The sequence below is a fragment of the Mercenaria mercenaria genome, chromosome 9, assembly GCF_021730395.1.
Source record: "Mercenaria mercenaria strain notata chromosome 9, MADL_Memer_1, whole genome shotgun sequence".
NCBI lineage: Eukaryota > Metazoa > Mollusca > Bivalvia > Venerida > Veneridae > Mercenaria > Mercenaria mercenaria.
The window spans coordinates 43922359-43941762 of NC_069369.1; the positions used below are offsets into that span (position 1 = coordinate 43922359).

A 19404-nucleotide genomic window follows, 5' to 3' on the forward strand; every position below is an offset into this window, starting at 1 on the left:
GCTCACCTTGAGAACATTTTATATTTCTTTTGATTCCATTTTAATAGGATTCTAATGTAAAAATGGCTTTGTTTGAAATGTTAACATGATGAGACTGATGATTTACATATATTTCTGTTTATTAAGCAATTAATTATGTGGGATATTTTTAAAATTTGATTTTCCTACCCTTGTTCCCTGAACTAGTTATAAGTCGTATGAAATTATTTCACTTAGACTGCACCCTCGTGAAATTATCACGCCCGACTTATAATAACCGCCCATCGTATATAAATAGTGTTAAACATGGTTTTGCTATAAATTAATATCTTAAATAACTTAAGCTAAAATAACTCTATCTTGGTTGGGCAACAAGGCTTACAGATGACAAACAGTTCAAAAGCTGTATAGTTCCTATGTCTTTAACACTTGAGCAGGGAAAACACACATACACACAAAGACAATATATGCAGCAAACTGAGGATGTTTTGGAAGGCTGCACCCTTGTGAAATTATCACGCTTGACATATAACCGTCCACAGTGTATAAACAGTGTTAAAGCGGCATGCCTCCAGATCGTTCCACAAAAAAAAAAAAAAAATCTTTTTTTAGATATCTTGAAATAAATGCTATATTTCCTAAGAAGGCTTTAAAACTTAATTTTTGACAAACTTTATGTTACGGAAACACATGAGAATTTGCTGTTTTTACTATTTTTTACGATGAAAATCGAAAAGCGTTTGTCACGCTTTTACTCCAGGTAAACTGTCTCGATTATAAATATCTATATTTTGAAGTCATTATTCACTACTTCAGCTATAGCGCGACGGGAAAATGTCTTTATTGCCGCGACGCTCCGGGGTTTGATTCCCGACGCGGCAATCTTTTTTTCTTGATTTGGAATTTTTTAAATATTTTAGAAACAAAAATTCATATTCTAATGTTCGTAATATGACCAAAACTTCAATTTGAAAGAAAGATTATTTTTTAGCCAAATCTAGAGGCATGCTGCTTTAAAACACGGTTTTACTATAAATTATTTCGATTCTAATGTCTTTTATTGTAAAATTTAGATGAGATATTATAGAACTGTTTATTGGTGCATGTATGGCGCCAAATGGTATGTCGCCATGCTCCTCTGTTTATACAACCAGGGCTAGAAATGGTAATACGTCAGAGGTTCCATTAGGACGCAAATGATGGCAAATTATTCTGCACAGCTAATAACAAACTCTCTCTGTGTGTAAATTAATTAATACCGTGTTCAGACTATGTTTTTAATCCTACATTAACTTGGGTTTATTTTTTAAACTCGTTTGCGTCCACACTATATGTGGTGTAAAACGTGAATTTTGTAAAGGTCAAGTGGTTTCTGTAATGTAGCATTAAAACTACCTCGGGAGGTTGTTTTAATACTACATTAAAAAGTAATGCTACATTATTTTACAAATGTGGGTTATAACTGGTTTTACAATCCCAAATCCACAGATCTTACCTTTTGGAGGAAGAATACCATGTGTTTCTCTTTTGTATCAAACAATTGATGCTGTGGCTGGCAAAAGTAATTGGACTGTTGTTGAAACAAAAACATTAAATTGCGATATGGAGTCATGCTGACGCTCAAAATGGACAATAGATGGAATGAACAGAAATACTTAGATGAACACAGAAGTTTAAATATTGATGACCCCTTCTTGTTTCTGTTAGCCTCAATTCTTTGTAACCTTTTTTGCTTATTGCAAGATATTTGTTAACTTCCAACATTGCATGTATATATTTAAACCACATTTCTTTGCCTAGTGTGGACGCAAACTACCGGTAGATTATATTTTGATGGGTTTTGAATGTCAAATACCAATTATAGCCAATTAGTGCCTAATAAAAATAAAACCGTTCTGCTAGTGTGAACACGGTATAAGACAGTTATGCTACATGACAAATCGTTTTAAACATGCTATTAATTAAAATATTTGATCAAATGCGAAAGAGCTATTTCTCCATGCATACATGGTGCTAAATATCACGTCAACATAATGTCATTTTTATCATTCAAGCATTGTTAGACATATTAGAATATATAATGACTTAAACCGATGTGACTGAAATAATTTCCAACAGTAATGGCAGTAATACTGACATTACTGCAATTACTGCCAGCAGTAATAGCAGTTACACTGCTGATGGGGGCATTTGGCCCCTTTTAGGGGCCGCTTGAGCATAAAATGGAAATAATTCTCATGAACTGCTCGATGGATCTTCATCAGACTTTAATTTTAGCGTCATTTTAAAGTCTTCTCCCAGATTTAATCAAATGGGGACTTTTAGTCCCTTTTAAGGGTCGCTAGAGCGACAAATACAAAAATGACATATTCATGAACACTTAAACTTCTTCAAATGAGGGCTCTTTGCTAGATCTAAAAGTAAAATACTTTTAAAGTAAAGAAGGCATAATGAGCGGGAATTTCAAAAACAAGTTGCATCCTTGATAACATCACTAAATAATAGCAAAAGCTGATCTTCACATGGTGCACAATTATTTAAAAGATCAAATGCACACTTTTTATGCAAATTACGTTTTAGCCCATCCCTATTTGGTTGTGACGTTGACATTTTTACGGCGATTAATTTAGTGTCGGGGCGTCCATTTAATTTAAAAAGTTGTTTTTTTTCGTTTAATATAACATGCCCATTGAGACCTAACGCTGATGTAATTTTCAAATATGCACACTGACTATTTGCCGAAGGAATGCTTACTTTATGCAAAAATCATGCCAAAATCTTTCTGCCAAATTTTTATTTTCGAGAGGAATGACTAAATAGTGTGTAAAAACTTACCCAAAAAAATCATTTTACTGTAAAATGTGCGAAAAAAATAGGGGGTCTCCAACATCGTTTTTGCTGTATTGTCTTAATTTTTCCCTATAACCCCCATTTTCACGTGCAGATTTTGTGCATCAAAATTTTGTATGTCAGGGAAAAATAAGTTAATCACAAAAAAGTTTTCTACACTATAAATTTCATTTAAAGTGTATCTAATTTTGTAAGCCATTTTCCGATTTCTTTCCGATTTTTATTGTCACACTTGTATACATGAATGCATGTTACACACAAAAAAGCGTAACGAAAAAATGATACTTCTTATTAAACATTTTACTGCTCGTTCTCTCCTCCATAGATTTTTTTTTTACTTTTCTGAAAAATGTTCCTGAAATGCTTTTGAATAGAATAAGATTATAAAATTCCTTGACTTTGTATATACCGAGTTCATTTTTATGCTACAATGCTGTGAAAGTTGCCAATGGGAAGTTTAAGCAGTGCCACAGTTAAAACGTTACGTCTTTTTCCCCACGTTTTTCAATCGAGTTCACATTGTCTGTTTGTAGGATTTAAAATATTATTTGCAGCCTTTATTGAACGGCTTGTTGCATTATCAGTTGGTTTCAATCCATTTCAGGTGTTTCATAATACAATAAGATACAATTTCCCCCGGAATCTGGAGATGTTAATAGCCGCTGCAGCCAAAAGTAGAAGTACCTTTAAATGACTTCTTCTCATGAACAGCTTGTGGGATCTTCACCAAACTTGTTGCGAAGCATTAATGTTAGGCTTTCTCCCAAGTGGAGGTACACATTCCTTTTTTAGGGACAATTAGAGCTAAATACATAATATCTTCTTATGAACCTCTGGATACATCATTAAACTTTGTCTGTAGCATCAATATTACGTCCTCTCCAATTTAAGCAAATGGGAGCCCTTGGCCCCTTTTAGGGGCTAATTTAATAAAAAGTAAGAACCACCGTAAATAGATCTTACAAAACACCCCAAGTCTGCTCCGTATTGTGTTTTTCCCACCAAGATGTTAAAGATATAAGAACTATACAGCTTTTGAAATGTTTATCATCTGTTCAACACTAATTTATGAATGAGTTCTACTTCTTCTGGAACATTCGATACTTGGTGCATATTATGTATGTTTTACAAAGTGGTATGCTCTCTAGCTCTGAAAGTCAAGTGAGTGATAGCCCTCTTGATATGCCCCTTTTTCCTATATCTGTACCTTGTGTACTCAACTTCTACAGTTTCCATCCTGTCTTAAATGAAACTTTGTATAAATCATCAACATAGAGTAGACATGTGCATATTGTTGGGACTTTGTTTTGAAGTTACCCTAGTTTATTCAAAAAACCATTTTCATGGAGCATGTACCATACAATGTTGACATTTCTTTGTTAATAAACATTTTTAAAAAATTGAGTCTGCTTTCATTTGACAGTTTTTGTTAGAATGCTTAATCATCAATATTTTGCTGCAACTGTTCCCTTGCCTGGCTGCTTTTGACTCTGCATTATGCTAAACTGATATCTAAAATCTTAATCATGCTTGAAAAGACAAGTAAGTTTTTTTGAACAGATAACTTATACAGTTTTGTATAATTTGTAAGCATACTGAAGTATTAAATAAGTTGATCAGTCTTTGTACATTTGATTCCAACAGGGCCTTTCAGAAATAAAAAATAAATTCATTTTTTGCAAGACCCTGATTGCTCCTATCTTAGTTATTCATAAGATTTCCTTGCAAGTAAAAAATGAATTGAAAGTTTACGCCTGTTTGAATTTTGTCATTTAAGAGACAATTTACAAAAAATATAAAAGGAAGAGGAAGATATAATTATTAGACTTTTCTTAAAAACGAATAAACGGTAAATATGTACTTCAAATCATGACTAAGACAAGTTTCAGTTTCTTTATTTTTCCTTCCATTTTATTTTAACATGATTTCTTATCAATATACATGTAAATTAATATATTTTTGTTGTTGTTGTTGTTATTGTTAAAAAAAATAAATTCTTATTGAGAAATTGAAAAACTCACAAAAAATGTTCTTCAGCTTAGACTTTTTCCATTTTCCCTGACAATTTACAATATGAAAATCACTTTAATTCCACAGAATGTTGAGGAGAATCTACATTACATTCATTTCTTTATAGACATCGAATTTAATCTAATAGATCAACAACTGACTTCTTTTTAATAATGTATATTTAATATTCACACTATAATGTCATCACTTAATTGGAAATAAATCAAGGTAAACCAATTGTGAAAAATAGACTACCAAAAATCAACATATTTTGTATTAATTACCCTTAAATAACTGACCAGCTACTTAACATAACACTACCGCTACTTAGCTAATTAGCAAGCAGTAAATAACACATTAACAAATGTATGCTATTAATCAGTTCTCATAATCACTCCTTATCTTATCTGGTCAGTAAACCAGTGGTCTGCAAATTGTACCCTCTGGTCTGTTAACTGACTGGTCAGTAGTCTGTTGATTTGAGTGGTCCGGTCAGTGTTTTGTCTTCACCCGTTATTTTCACACCTTCGGACATTCATGACCGATATTACTCTTGGTGGATAGTTACATTAACAAGGCAATATTTTGACACTTTAAAAAAAAAGCAAAAGATGAAAGTTAATGCAAAAATCTGGTCCGGACAATTACAGCCGCATGATATCATGCTTGGCCAAAAAAGTGACCGTCCGCGACGGCCTTGATTTATTTTAGAGTGCTATATAGGGAAAAATTTCACTTTTTTTGGTTTTAAGCTTAAAACAGTGTTTATAATATTTTTTTGAAGGGGTGGCACCCATATGGGCACCAAGTCTGGACGGACACCTGTGCCTTCAATTTATTCTATTACAATTCATTATTTTCAAAATCGAACACAACATCTAATAGCAACCACCTACAACACCAACTGGTGAAAACAAAAACAAAATAGGTAAATAGTCTATATGAATAAAATGGGTAACATTACTTTGTTTAGAAAATCTGTATCCGGAATTACTGGGGAAGAGTATGGTTCATTGGCGCATGTGCATTGTCGACATATGCAGGCCGGACATCGGTCACTTTTTATTACTTGATCCGCAATGACTGTTGCATTTGTTAGAAAATTTCAATTCAATATTATCCTCAACAGTGTAAATGACGAAATTATCATCAGTCAACGTTTGTACAGTCCCCCATTTTACATACCCCTTTCAGAGACCCACATGGAATGAGTTTGATCACTATAATAATAATAATAATAATAATAATATTAATTATTATTATTATTATACATGAAGTCTTCGAGTATCAGATAGAAGTAGAAGAAAAAATGAATCAACATGGTCTCCAACAAATTATATATGTTTCCTGTTACCTTCATCTGTTTCTGAGTATTTGAGCCATTTTGACCCTTAAGCTCCACCTATATGGTACTCAACTGGGTTCCGAATGAATTTGCTTTTAGAAGCTCAAAAAACCATTTCAAAGTCGAATCAGTTTTTTAAATGACGATTGGGCCATGCAAGGTTTTCTTATGGAAGGATTTGGTTGTGCGACGACTACCACAACCAGAACCGCTAAATTCTATGCATTATTAGTACAGTCTGGATATATGTGGAAAAAAATGGAGAATACAATCCCTGTACTGGTATACCTTTGAATATTTTTTCTAATTCTGGGGCAATGGCTTCGTCCCATCTCACGGTTTTTTCCGAAGAAAGTTTCGAAAAATCCTCCATCGTCTGCATTTTAAAAATACAACACGAATAGTTGGCAGTGGCTAGAGAACCGGAATCGGTTCTCTAGCCAAAGTACCGTGCATAGACTAGGGAACCGGCATTTTACTTCTATGCATAAAGCTGCCGAAATTCACTTTGTTTCTTTTGGTAAGTATTATGCATGTATTATCTTAATGAATTTAACATTTCAATTTTCAGTAAGCAATGCCCTTTCATTTATCTGTGTTTACCATGTCTCCAAAGTGTACTCGCCGCATACTGTCCGCCATATTGGAATGATAAAATAAACTAATACGAATGAATGCGGAAATCGTAAGCATTGGAGGAAGCCGAAATAAACTTGAAATGTAAAATTAAAACAATAAAAGAAACAGTTAAAACAAATTAAGTAATTTCTGTTAATTTAACAAATAATCAAGGCCTTCGAGTTGTTTATCGTCTGATTTACCACGGTTCAGAGTTCAGATGCGTAGGAATTGAGCCACGAGGGCGTTAGCCCGAGTGGTTAAATACTGAAGCATCTGAACGATGAACCGTGGTAAATTAGACGATAAATAACAAGAAGGCCTTGATTGTTTTCATTCTGACATGCTCATTGATATATCTTAATAAACATTGTACTGGACTTCATTTACGTGAGGAGTAATGTATCGGACGTCATGCGTCATAATGCTCGCTTACCGGTTCGCGCGTCAACCGTTGTTTATCGCAGAATATACAGAGCTTGATTTTCTTCTTTGTTTAACTGGAAATCAAACCGAGCCATGTTAGAATAGTATATTGATCACATATCTTTGAACGTGAAATGCCGAGGTGTTACAAACTGATCAAAGAATCCGCATGAACATCTATAAGCATGTAATGTCACAAATACAAATCAATATTATTTTATATTGAAATGATTTTAACATAGTACATGTTGAAAGCAAACAAGTGAATGAAGTATTGCCATGCAATACAAAGTCCCCTACTGGAAGGCACCTAATTTTCTCTACTGCAGTATAACATAATGAACTGATATCTGTCAATGATGTATAAACAATATTGTACTATATATACAATATGTTATAACAAAACACTTGGATTAAAATTTATATATATAAAAACCTATAGTTGTTTTCATATTGAATTTTTTTGGCTGATTATAAAAATGTTATCATGTAAGTTATTTATAGTAACAACAAAGGGAAATTAATCTTTAAAAAAAAAAAATCTATATAATATAAGTCCACAAGAAACTCTTTACCAGGTAGAGATAGGTCAAAATACACCTAAAAATTGGATGTAACATGCATGCTGTACCACAGAAAAGTGGTCTCGATTTTTCTCTACCGCCAGTAATAAAAAAGTTACAATAAAATCTATTTATAGTAAAACAAAGGGACGTAATTCTAAAAACAAGGGTGCCTCATGGTGGTGAACATTTGGTCCAAGTTACATCAAAATCCCTCCATGCATGAAGAAGAAATGTTCCGTACAAAGTCATTCTTGAATTTGACCATTGACCTCTAAATATGACCTTGACCTTAGACCTAGGGACCTGGTTCTTGCGCATGACATGTTGTCTCATCCAGGGGAATATTTGTGCCAACTGATATCTAAATCCTGCTTTGCATGACAAAGTTATAGACCGGACAGGAAAAAAATCCTCTTGACCTTTGATCTCAAAGTGTGACCTTGACCTTTAAGCTAGGGTACTGGGTGTTGCGCACGACATGTCGTCTCATCATGGGAAACATTTATGCCAAGAAATATTGTAATCCCTTGATGGATGACAGAGTTCTGGATCAGACAGGGAAAAAACCTTATTGACCTTTGACCCCCAATTGTGACCTTGACCTTTGAGCTAGGGGTCTGGGATTTGCGCACGACACGTCGTCTCATCATGGGGAACACTTGTGCTAAGTGATATTAAAATTCCTTAATGAATGTCAGAGTTATGGACCGGACACGAAACAGACCCTGTTCATGCTATGTTGACATTTGACTGCTAAGTGTGACCTTGACCTTTGAGCTAGGGGTTTGAAAGTTGTGCACGACACATCGTCTTATTATGAGGTACATTTGTGCCAAGTAATATTAAAATCCCTTCATAGATGGGAGAGTTATGGACCGGACAGGAAAAAAACCTTGTTGACCTTTGACCTCAAATTGTGACCTTGACCTTTAAGCTAGGTGTCTAGGTTTTGCGCATGACACGTCGTCTTCTCATGGGGAACATTTGTGCCAAGTAGTATTAAAATCTCTTCAGTGATGGGAGAGTTATGGACCGGACAGGAAAAAAGCCCTGTTGACCTTTGACCTCCAACTGTGACCTTGACCTTTGAGCTAGGGGTCCGGGTTTTGCGCATGACAGTCGTCTCATCATGGGGAACATTTATGCCAAGTAATATTAAAATCCCTTCATGGATGGGAGAGTTATCACTGTCTTGTAAGCTGTACGGCCGTAAATGTTTAGACACTTCCAAGATGGCGGACGCTGAAAGTCAACACAGGTAGGTGTTCCAGTTTTTCATTGATAACATGTTTTCTTCAACACTTTTAACGATCATACTTATAGCAAATGATAGCGGAATAACATGTTCCTCCGCGGCATTATCTAAAAGTTTGTTGATTTCATTGTTTCTCGAATTATATTGACGCAAAATGTGCCAATTTGATGAAATTAAAATCGAATCGAGGAACGCACATTATTTTCGGTCGTATCTTATTCAGTAATCATAACTGTTTGAATATTTCTGTGGTATTTTGAAGCTTTTTGTCGGTTCTTTACGATGGTAATGCTTGATTTTACGAAACATAACTGGAAATATCAAAATTTTTATGATTTTTAAATTGCCAATACAGCGGCGTAGACTATACCAACATATTCATGCTGAGCGGTGTAGACACGTTTTTTTGTGAACGGTTTATACATAGAATTAAGCGAAAAAACTGAACGGTGTAGATACAAGTTAATTTCGGCTATGCTAAAAATGCCATTTAAAAATATATGTAAATTAACTACGCGTTCAAATTCACTTAAAGTTCTAACTTCATTTTTGAAAATGGGAAAAATGAAAGTAAATCTGATCAAACCTATCTCAATGTTCATTGAAATTACAACATACAAGTTTCATAAAACTGATAATGGGTGATTCCCAACCAACTTAATACACCAAAAAAATCATATTTTTAAAGGTGTTGACTTTTCTCATCAGATACGTTAATCAGTGAAATTAAGTTTGACAAAATTACACTTTTGTATCATGTAAAACTTTGTTATGGAAATTTAGAAACATTTATGTATGTAAATCAAAATTAACAATGTTTCGTTTTTGTTCTACGTTTTGCATAGTGTAATCAAATGAAACATTTCTTGTTAACTGACCACTTTCATATCTTTTTCAAAATTACACCGCTATTGTTTAACACAAATCTTACAATAACTATGATATTACAAAGGTAACTATATTAAAAAAATCTTTTGCTTACTACCTTACTTGATTTATACTAATTATTTTATGTTTGTATAAATATGATAATAATTTTATGCGTAAACCAGAGGTATATCTGATGAAAGGCAACAATGAATGAATGAACACATCTAATGAATGGAAATGTGAAAAAGAACTATTACAACAAACATTATCATAACATATGCATATTGTTTGACCGATTTTTATACCTCACAATTTTTTCTACTGCATCGTTTCTGTATAATGTCCATACATCAGTAAAATGAATAAATAAAAAAAAAACAGTTAAAAATTAATCATTTATTACGGTTAATCTATACTGCCTTCTGGTCTGGCCATCGGGGGAAGGTTCTTCGATTAAAGATATGATGTTTTCAAAGTCTATCCACAATTCATCAGCTCTTGAAGGCCATCTGAACAGTGGTATCGACCATTTGACACGGGTCTTTTCCATGAACGAAACATGTGCATCCTTTTCATTGGAGTCGACCTATAGGACTTTGCCCACATACTGTTTGCCCTCATATTTAGCCAAAACAAATGATCCAACAACAGGAAACTTTCATCTGTCACTTTACGTTTTCATTGTCGGCTTTACTGTCTTGGACTTTATTTAGAAATCTTTATGTTTGGGTTTTCTGCTTTATACTTCTGATATATATTCTCTAGATAATGATTGAGGATATGCACTTGTCTCTTATCACCTTGGTTCATGGGCTTTGGTATCTTTTTCCCAGGCATCTGAATACTGACATGATGTTCCCTTTCAAGGAACTAAATGATTTCTGTTTTCATCATGTTCTCTCTTCGTCGAGTCGTTTTCGACAAATAGGTCTCACTATTTTTGTGTTGGAACTTTTCAGCCCTTTTCTACCAAGACCTGTTTGCTTTCTGATTGTGTCTAACACTTACACTTTTTTACTATTCTTCCACTGACTACTCTCCTCATACTCTTTTCATTGACTGCTTTTTTGTGCTGCCTCTCTCCCTTCAGCAATAATTGCATTTGACATCTCCAGTTTTTTATTACTTTTCTAGAATGATTTTTTACTCCAAGAAGATTCAGATCATGTTGTGATCTAGGCATCATTTGCATTCTTGTTGTATCATTCTCAAACGAATTTGTGCTTGTGAATGGACTCTCGGTTTCCTTTAGCTCCTTTTCCAGGTATGGTTAATCATTCTTCTTTTTTCTCTCTATATATTCTTTTTTATATTAAGCTCGACTTTTCGCCATTATAGACCTGAAAAATGAAAAAGTACAGATTTTAGCATACGTTCTTAATGAAAGTATGTAACAATTACCTGCGCAAAGCACCTTTTCACTGACATTTGATGAATAGTCTGGACATAGATATGCATTTGATTGTACACAGAAAAAAATCATCAGATACGTTAACAAAATCATCAGATACGTTAACCCATTTTATAGCCAACCGTTAGCATCAGTTGTATAAATCAATGTATGTTTATTCTAAAAACGAAAATTACTGCTGTCAGATACGTTAACAAATGGTCAGATACGTTAACTTCTTTCTGAGTGTCAACAGTAATAACACGTGAATGGCATAAACCCATAATGGAAAACAATGTATACACCATTCAAAACTTGTATCTACACCGTTCAGTTTTTTCGCTTAATTCTATGTATAAACCGTTCACAAAAAAACGTGTCTACACCGCTCAGCATGAATATGTTGGTATAGTCTACGCCGCTGTATTGACAATTTAAAAATCGTAAAAAAGTTTATATTTCCAGATATGTTTCGTAAAATCAAGCATTACCATCGTAAAGAACCAGTAAAAAGCTTCAAAATACCACAGAAATATTCAAACAGATATAAATATTGAATAAGATACGACCGAAAATAATGTGCGTTCCTCGATTCGATTTTAATTTCATCAGATTGGCACATTTTGCGTCAATATAATTCGAGAAACAATGAAATCAACAAACTCTTAGATAATGCCGAGGAGGAACATGTTATCCCGCTATCATTTGCTATAAATGTGGCTGGTAAAAGTGTTGAAGAAAACATGTTATTAATGAAAAACTGGAACACCTACCTGTGTTGACTTTCAGCGTCCGCCATCTTGGAAGTGTCTAAACATTTACGGCCGTACAGCTTACAAGACAGTGGTTATGGACCGGACAGGAAAAAAGCCCTGTTGACCTTTGACCTCCAATTGTGACCTTGACCTTTGAGCTAGGGGTCCGGGTTTTGCGCATGACACGTCGTCTCATCATGGGGAACATTTGTGCCAAGTAATATAAAAATCCTTTCATGGATGACAGAGTTATGGACCGGACACGAAATTGCGGACGGACGGACGGACGGACAGACGGACGGACGGACGGACAGACGGACGGACGGACGGAATGACGGAAAAGCGCATTCCTATAGTCCCCGAAACTGGTTTTCAACCAGTAGGGGACTAATAACATTTAAAAACGGGAAAGTGAGTTTTCACGCATTTATTCGTACTGTTTTTATCATTCCAATATGGCACACAGTAAACGCAGATAAATGCAAGGGCACGGTAAAATTAATTAAGATATGCATGACATTTACCAAGAAACAAAGTGGATTTTAGCAGCATTATGCATAGAAATAAAATTCCGGCTCCCTAGCCTATGCACGCTATTTTGGTTAGAGAACCGGGATGGACGAATAAGTTCGCTGTCTAGGGAACCGATCCCGGTTCTCTAGCCACTGCCATTTCGCCGTCGTCTTTCGGTCTTTCGGAGGTTACTACCCTTTTGATAATACGCTGTCGATATTCCCGAGTCCCGGGATGTAAAAGGCGGCCAAAGTCTAATTCCCGGGACCCGTAGACAATATTGTTTGTCAAATTCCCGCCTGTCGGAAATGGTCTTCTGTCTAAAGTCCCGTGTATGCCCGCCCCCCCCCCCCCCCCCCCCCCCCCCCCCCCCCCCCCCCCCCCCGGGCGGGCAAAATATTGACAGGTGCATTATTTCCAATATGGCCTTCTACATTTCTACATAAATGTTAAAACACAGTATCTACAACAATAAGAGTATCAGTAGCACAGTTTTAACGACAAACACACTTTAAAAACAAACTCGATTTGAAATGATTTTACCAGGAGAATAAATCAGTGTAATTCATTTTGCATACATGTACATTCATCCATCAATATCATAAAGTTTAAAAGCTACACTATACGACATAAAATGCATGATAATTGATGAAGATTTGAGAAAAAAAAGAATAAATAAATAAATAAATAAAATCTCAGTATCAGTAACGTTGTTCTTGTAATAAATAATCCTTAATTTTTCGTTTAAACGTTAACATATTATCTTGAAGTTTGATGGAATGGAATTCCATAAATGTGTGGCTTTGTATGAGAATGTTTGTTTCAAGTAGTTTGTTCGGGGCTTTAACAAAGAAAGATCTTTACGAGTCGAGGAACGAAGATTATATCTATCGTTATGAGCAAAAGATAATAATTCAGACATATATTTTAGTACAAGGTTATGGTCACATTTAAAAACCAGTACAGCCATGTGGTAATTGCATCTGTTTTCAAAAGTGAGCAGATTCAGATTTTTAAACACGCTACCTGCGATACGATTTTTTGTTATTACACGAATTGCCCTCTTTTGTATATTATATATTTTATCAGTATCTGATTTACAGGCAAGCCCCCATACAGTACTGCAATAGTCCATGGTTGATATAATATATGCATTATAATATAACATCTTCATTTCATCGGCCAAAAAGTACGAAATTCTTTTTAAAAGTGCAACCTTTGAGTTAAGTTTATTCACAACATTGCAAACTTGTGCATGCCACGTCATATTATTATCTATACTGATTCCAAGAATATTTTGACTTGTTACATTTTCAATTATCGTTCCTGTCATGTACTCGAAGAAAGAAACAACACCGAGTGACTAGCTCTAGAGTATATTATATACTGACCAAGCATACATACAAACATACAACTATATTATGAGTAGATGTATATACCAACTTATAAGACAATACATCACATCCCCTTTTCTTTATATAATAGGATTAAATTAAATTTTAATTAAATTTTAAATTAACTCAAAGTTGTAAGATTTTACAGTAAAGCAAATTCAGAAAATTTCTCATGTCCTTAGATGAACTTCACAGCTGTATTTCAACTAACTTCCACTGATAATGTAAACCATTAACTAGCGATAAACTGTCTTGTGTGTGGGCAGTGCTATAAATCCAGGCAATTATAAACTCATTTTCACTGTGTACAGTCAGATAAGATAGTTCTGTAATAAAGTTAATCTTAAGAAACAATGAACTTGGAATGATATCAATGATAATTTAAGTATGAAATAATTAAGTATAATAAGTTTCTCTGGAATCTGTTCCGTTAGATATGAATAATTAAGAAAAAATTGTAAATTCTCAGTTTGTACATTTTGTAGATTTGACCAGCTTAGAAAGTTAACATTCATTCAACATTTTTACATAAATGCAATTACATAAAAGCTGATTAAGTAATAAGCACTATTAAATCCATCGAAGCGAATTTAAATCCATCAAATAGAATCTTTGCACTTTGTGATATTCTATGATTTATGATTAAAACTTTTAACATTTTAACCACTAGAAATAACAATTTTCGTCTTATCTACTGCACTAACAACATAATCACGAAATCTGCTTGGCTGCTTGATTTCTCTACCAGATCTCGTCGTAATCGTAGGTTTTGGCAGGTTTTCCGAGATGTGTGCGTCTGTATGTTGTTGTTGGTCTGGCTCGGATGCATTTTGCATAGTTTGCGTATTGTCATCTAAGGATGCTTGTGGTGGAATATCAGGCTCAATTTGAAACGGTACCTTGCTAGATCTCAAATGTCTGCGATTTCGCCTATATTGTTTTCCGTCCTTGTTCTCCACAATATAAGATCTCGGAGTGTCATGTTTCGATTTCACTTTTCCTTCTTGCCATTTATCATTATGACGAAACATTACATTTTCACCATTTTGAAGTGGTTTCAAGGCTTTTCTTTGAGCATGCCGATCATAATATAATTTCTGTTTCTGCTGACGTTTTGAGAGTTTCTCTGATATTTCTTTAGAATTGTCAGGTTTCAATAGTTCCTTAGCAATGGGTAACATTGTTTTCAATCTTCGGTTCAGGAACAATTGTGCAGGTGACAGACCTACTCCATCTAGTTCCGTATTTTTGTAATCCATTACTGCTAAACTTGGATCAAGATCATTCTTGTTGACTAACCGTTTGATAGTTTGAATACAACGCTCCACTTGACCATTTGAACTTGGAAAGTTCAGACTCGAGGTTGTGTGTTTAAATCCATAGCTTTTAGCGAACTGTTCAAATTCAAAACTTGTAAAGTTTCTGGCATTGTCACTTATCACCTCGTCTGGTATTCCATATCTCGACATATGTGATTTTAAATATCCAATCACACATTGACTTGTTGTATTTTCTAACTTTGAAATTTCAGGCCATTTAGAGTAATAACATACTGAGATTAGATACGAATGACCCTTTCTCTCGAAAATATCAATTCCTATTTTACTCCATGGTCTGTCAGGAATTTCATGTGGAATTAGAGGTTCCTTTGGGTTCCTCGATTGGTATCGAGCACATATTCCACAACGGCTGACTTTTTCTTCAATGTCTTTGGTCATCGAATGCCAAAACAAAGCATCTCTAGCTTTTGCTTTGCATTTCACTGTCCCAAGATGCGTTTCGTGTATTCTCTCAATCATGACCTTTCTCATTGCTCTTGGAATTATCAACTTTGTTCCTTTAAACAGTAAGTTTTCGATTTGCGTAATTTCATCTCTATAGTTCCAATATGCACGTATTTGCATATCTACCTCATATCTCTTATCAGGCCATCCATTTTTACTACATGTTTCAGCATGTTCATTTCATTGTCATGTTTCATGGCAGATTCTATTGCTTCCCTGTCACTGTCTGAGACAGAAATATAGTCACACAACAATATGTCATAATCTTCAACAGAACATTGGTTACTGTCACTCAAGTATGATCTGCTAAGTGCATCAGCGAGATACATATACTTCCCAGGTATATAAATAACATTCAGATTGTATCTTGTCAACTCGAATCGCATTTTCTGAAGTCTAGCTGGAATTTCATGGATTTGTTTCAGAAATATCGACTGAAGGGGTTTATGATCAGTTTCACATAAGATCTTTTCTTGCCCATATAAGTAGTGATGAAATTTCTTGCAACAAAATACTATCGAAAGCATTTCTTTTTCCAACTGACTGTAATTCATTTGAGTTTTTGTTAGAGCACAACTTGCAAATGCTAACGGCTTGCCACGTTGGAGGATCGCACATCCCAGTCCTTTAGAACTGTTATCGCATTGCAACGTAACGTCTAGCTTCGGGTCGTAGTATGTTAACACAGGTGTATTGGTAATCATGCGTTTTAATTCGTTCAAACATTCATCTTCTTGTTGTCCCCAGTAGAAAATAACATCTTTTTTTTAGAATTCTACGAAGAATTTCAGTTTTCTCCGATAACATTGGAAGAAATTTACTTAGGTATTGAATAAATCCAATGAAAGTTTTCACTTGTTGTTTGTTTTGAGGAGGTTTCATGTCCAGCACAGCTCTTATTTTCTCAGGGTCCGGTTTTAATCCATCACTTGTCAAAGTATGTCCAACATATGACACAGAGCTTTTCCTTATGTCACATTTGTCCTTGCTAAGCTTAAGATTATTATCTTCTAATCTTTGCAAAACTTCTTTTATTCCGAATGGCATTCTCAAAAATCGAAATTTTCCAAAGCACGAGTTGAAGGTGCATAATTTCGAACTTTCTTCATCTAGCTCAACTTGCCAAAATGAAGATACACAGTCAAGCTTCGAGAATACTTTGGCATTTGGAATTCTTGTGACTACATCTTCTATTGTTTTCAATAGATAGTGTGGCCTTTTGATAATTTGTTCAAATCGGATGGATCCATGCAGATCCTAAGAGAACCGTTCGGTTTCACTACAGTCACCATATTGTTTACCCAGTCCGTAGGCTCATTTTCTTTTACAATTATTTCTCTTCAAGCATTCTGCCGAGTTCGTCCTTGACCCTCGAACGCAGTTTTACTGGAACATTTCTCGGCGGGTTTACAACGGGTTTTGCATCTTCTATTTCAATATGATGCTTCTTCGGAAGGCATCCTATACCTTTGAATAAATTTGGAAATTTATCTTCAACAAATTCATTTCTCACATTGGCATTTTGTTTTGTTTCCTCCTGTACACCATACACTCGCTTTACCAGTCCTAGCGCGATGCATGACTCAACGCCAACTACCGTAGGTGCTTTTTCATGAATGATATGAAATTTGATCTCGTGGGAACTATCATTGATGATACAAGGTAAAGACAACGTACCTATGGACTTCATCGTATGTCCACTATAAGATTTCAAGTTAACCCTTGTGTTCTTGATATTTCCTTTAATTCCCAGTTTTTCAAAATTTTCACACTCATAACATTGCACTTTGCACCTGTATCCAGTTGCATAGGTATGCAAATTCCATTCACTCTTACTTGCACTGTCATGTCATGTGTAACAGAATTTACACTTTTGTCACTTGTCGAAATTCCCATATATTCAAATTCTCCGCTGGTATCACTGTCACTTTCTGAAAAGTCGTCCATCATGTGTACTTTACCGTATCTAGATTTATTTACACATTTTCTCAAAATGTCCGGGTTTCTTACATTTCCAACAAGTTTTTCCATTAGCAGGGCATGTAGCTGTGGTGTGCTGGTATCCACATTTAAGGCATATCCTTGGTTGAAAGTATTTCGCTCCTGATTGTTTTGGTTGGAATGTTTTTTTCTTTGATACTGGAGGTTTTCGTTTGATTCCATGCAAGGATTTGTCTTCCGACTCCATTTCTTTTACTTGTGTTTGAGATCTTTCATGAGTTCTGGCAATGTCCAAACAATCTTGCAGTTTTAAATCTGAACCTTTCCTAATTAAGCTTTCTCTAATTTTATGCGATTTTACTCCAAACACTATGTGGTCTCGCACAGTTTCATCATATCTGTCTTCTGGGTAGCCACAATCTCTTATCAATAATTTCAAATCTGTGACAAATTGTTCAAAAGTTTCATCTTGTTTCTGTACTCTCGATTTTAACAAATATCGTGAATAGATTACGTTAGACTTTGGTTCACAATATTCTTCTAGTTTTGTGAAATGAGGTTCCAATTTCTTTTTGTCATCATTACTTAGAGTCCATGTATAATAAATATCTCTTCCTTTCTCTCTTACCCATAACATCAAATAATTTACTTTCTGTTCTTCCGACTTTGAATTTAAAGGTCCACCAAACATGAAATTACAGTGCGTTTTGAACTTTTTAAATTCCGTTTTTAAGTCTCTAGATCCCAGTTTATAGAAGGTGTTTTCACTTTATATTCATCCATCTTTTTATAATTGTGAATTAACAAACACCATGTCATGTACTTGAAGAAAGAAACAACACCGAGTGACTAGCTCTAGAGTATATTATATACTGACAAAGCATACATACAAACATACAACTATATTATGAGTAGATGTATATACCAACTTATAAGACAATACATCACAGTTCCATTGATAAACAGTTCAAGATTCCTTGCTTGTTTCGTTTTATAATTTGTACTTAGAAGCATACATTTTGTTTTTTCCGGATGTAATGACATATTATTAATTTTGCACCATGTGTTTAATGAGGCTTAGATTACTTTGGAGCTCTTGCTCTATAACTGAAATGTCAGTGTCGGATTTATGCACAGTGGAATCGTCAGCATACATGTCAATATTAAGTGTCTGAAATAAGTGTCATATCATTTATATGTAATATAAATAGTAAGGGTCCTAAAATCGAGCCTTGTGGAACTCCAGACTTTACAAACAGTTTTTTAGAATATAAATTTCTAATTTTAACTAGCTGAGTTCTTTTCGACAGATATGATTCAGATAATTTCAGTGAGTTATCTGTAAAGTGATAAAGCTTTAGTTTATGTAGTAATATTTCATGATCGACAAGATCGACTGCTTTTCGAAGATCAAGAAATACGGACCCTACATATTTACCACTGTCAACATCTTTTAACCAAGTATCAATTAAAAGTGTTAAAGCAGTGTGGCATGAATGTGTAGGACGAAAACCTGATTGTTTTTTTTTTTGTGTAATATATTTGTCTTTTTGAAATACAATTGCAACTGTGAAGCAATATGCCTTTCAAATATCTTAGATATGGTAGGTAAAATTGGGATATAGGTCTATAATTACTTGGATTCTGCTTATTCCCTTTTATAAAAATTGGAATAACGTAAGCATCTTTTAATTTATCGGGAAAAACA

The 19404-nt window shown here is 34.5% G+C and overlaps 1 protein-coding gene across 1 annotated transcript; it reads right to left on the bottom strand.

Annotated features, from left to right (window-relative positions):
- Nucleotides 1-17727: 17727 nt before the first annotated feature.
- LOC123546153 (uncharacterized) lies at nucleotides 17728-18387 on the bottom strand. Its single transcript, XM_045332343.1, has one exon. The coding sequence runs from the start codon at nucleotides 18385-18387 to the stop codon at nucleotides 17728-17730; it is 660 nt and encodes a 219-aa protein (XP_045188278.1).
- Nucleotides 18388-19404: the final 1017 nt, after the last annotated feature.

Excerpts from the sequence above, each read along its gene's own strand:
- LOC123546153 (XM_045332343.1), bottom strand. The coding sequence starts at position 18,387 with ATGTTTGGTGGACCTTTAAATTCAAAGTCGGAAGAACAGAAAGTAAAT.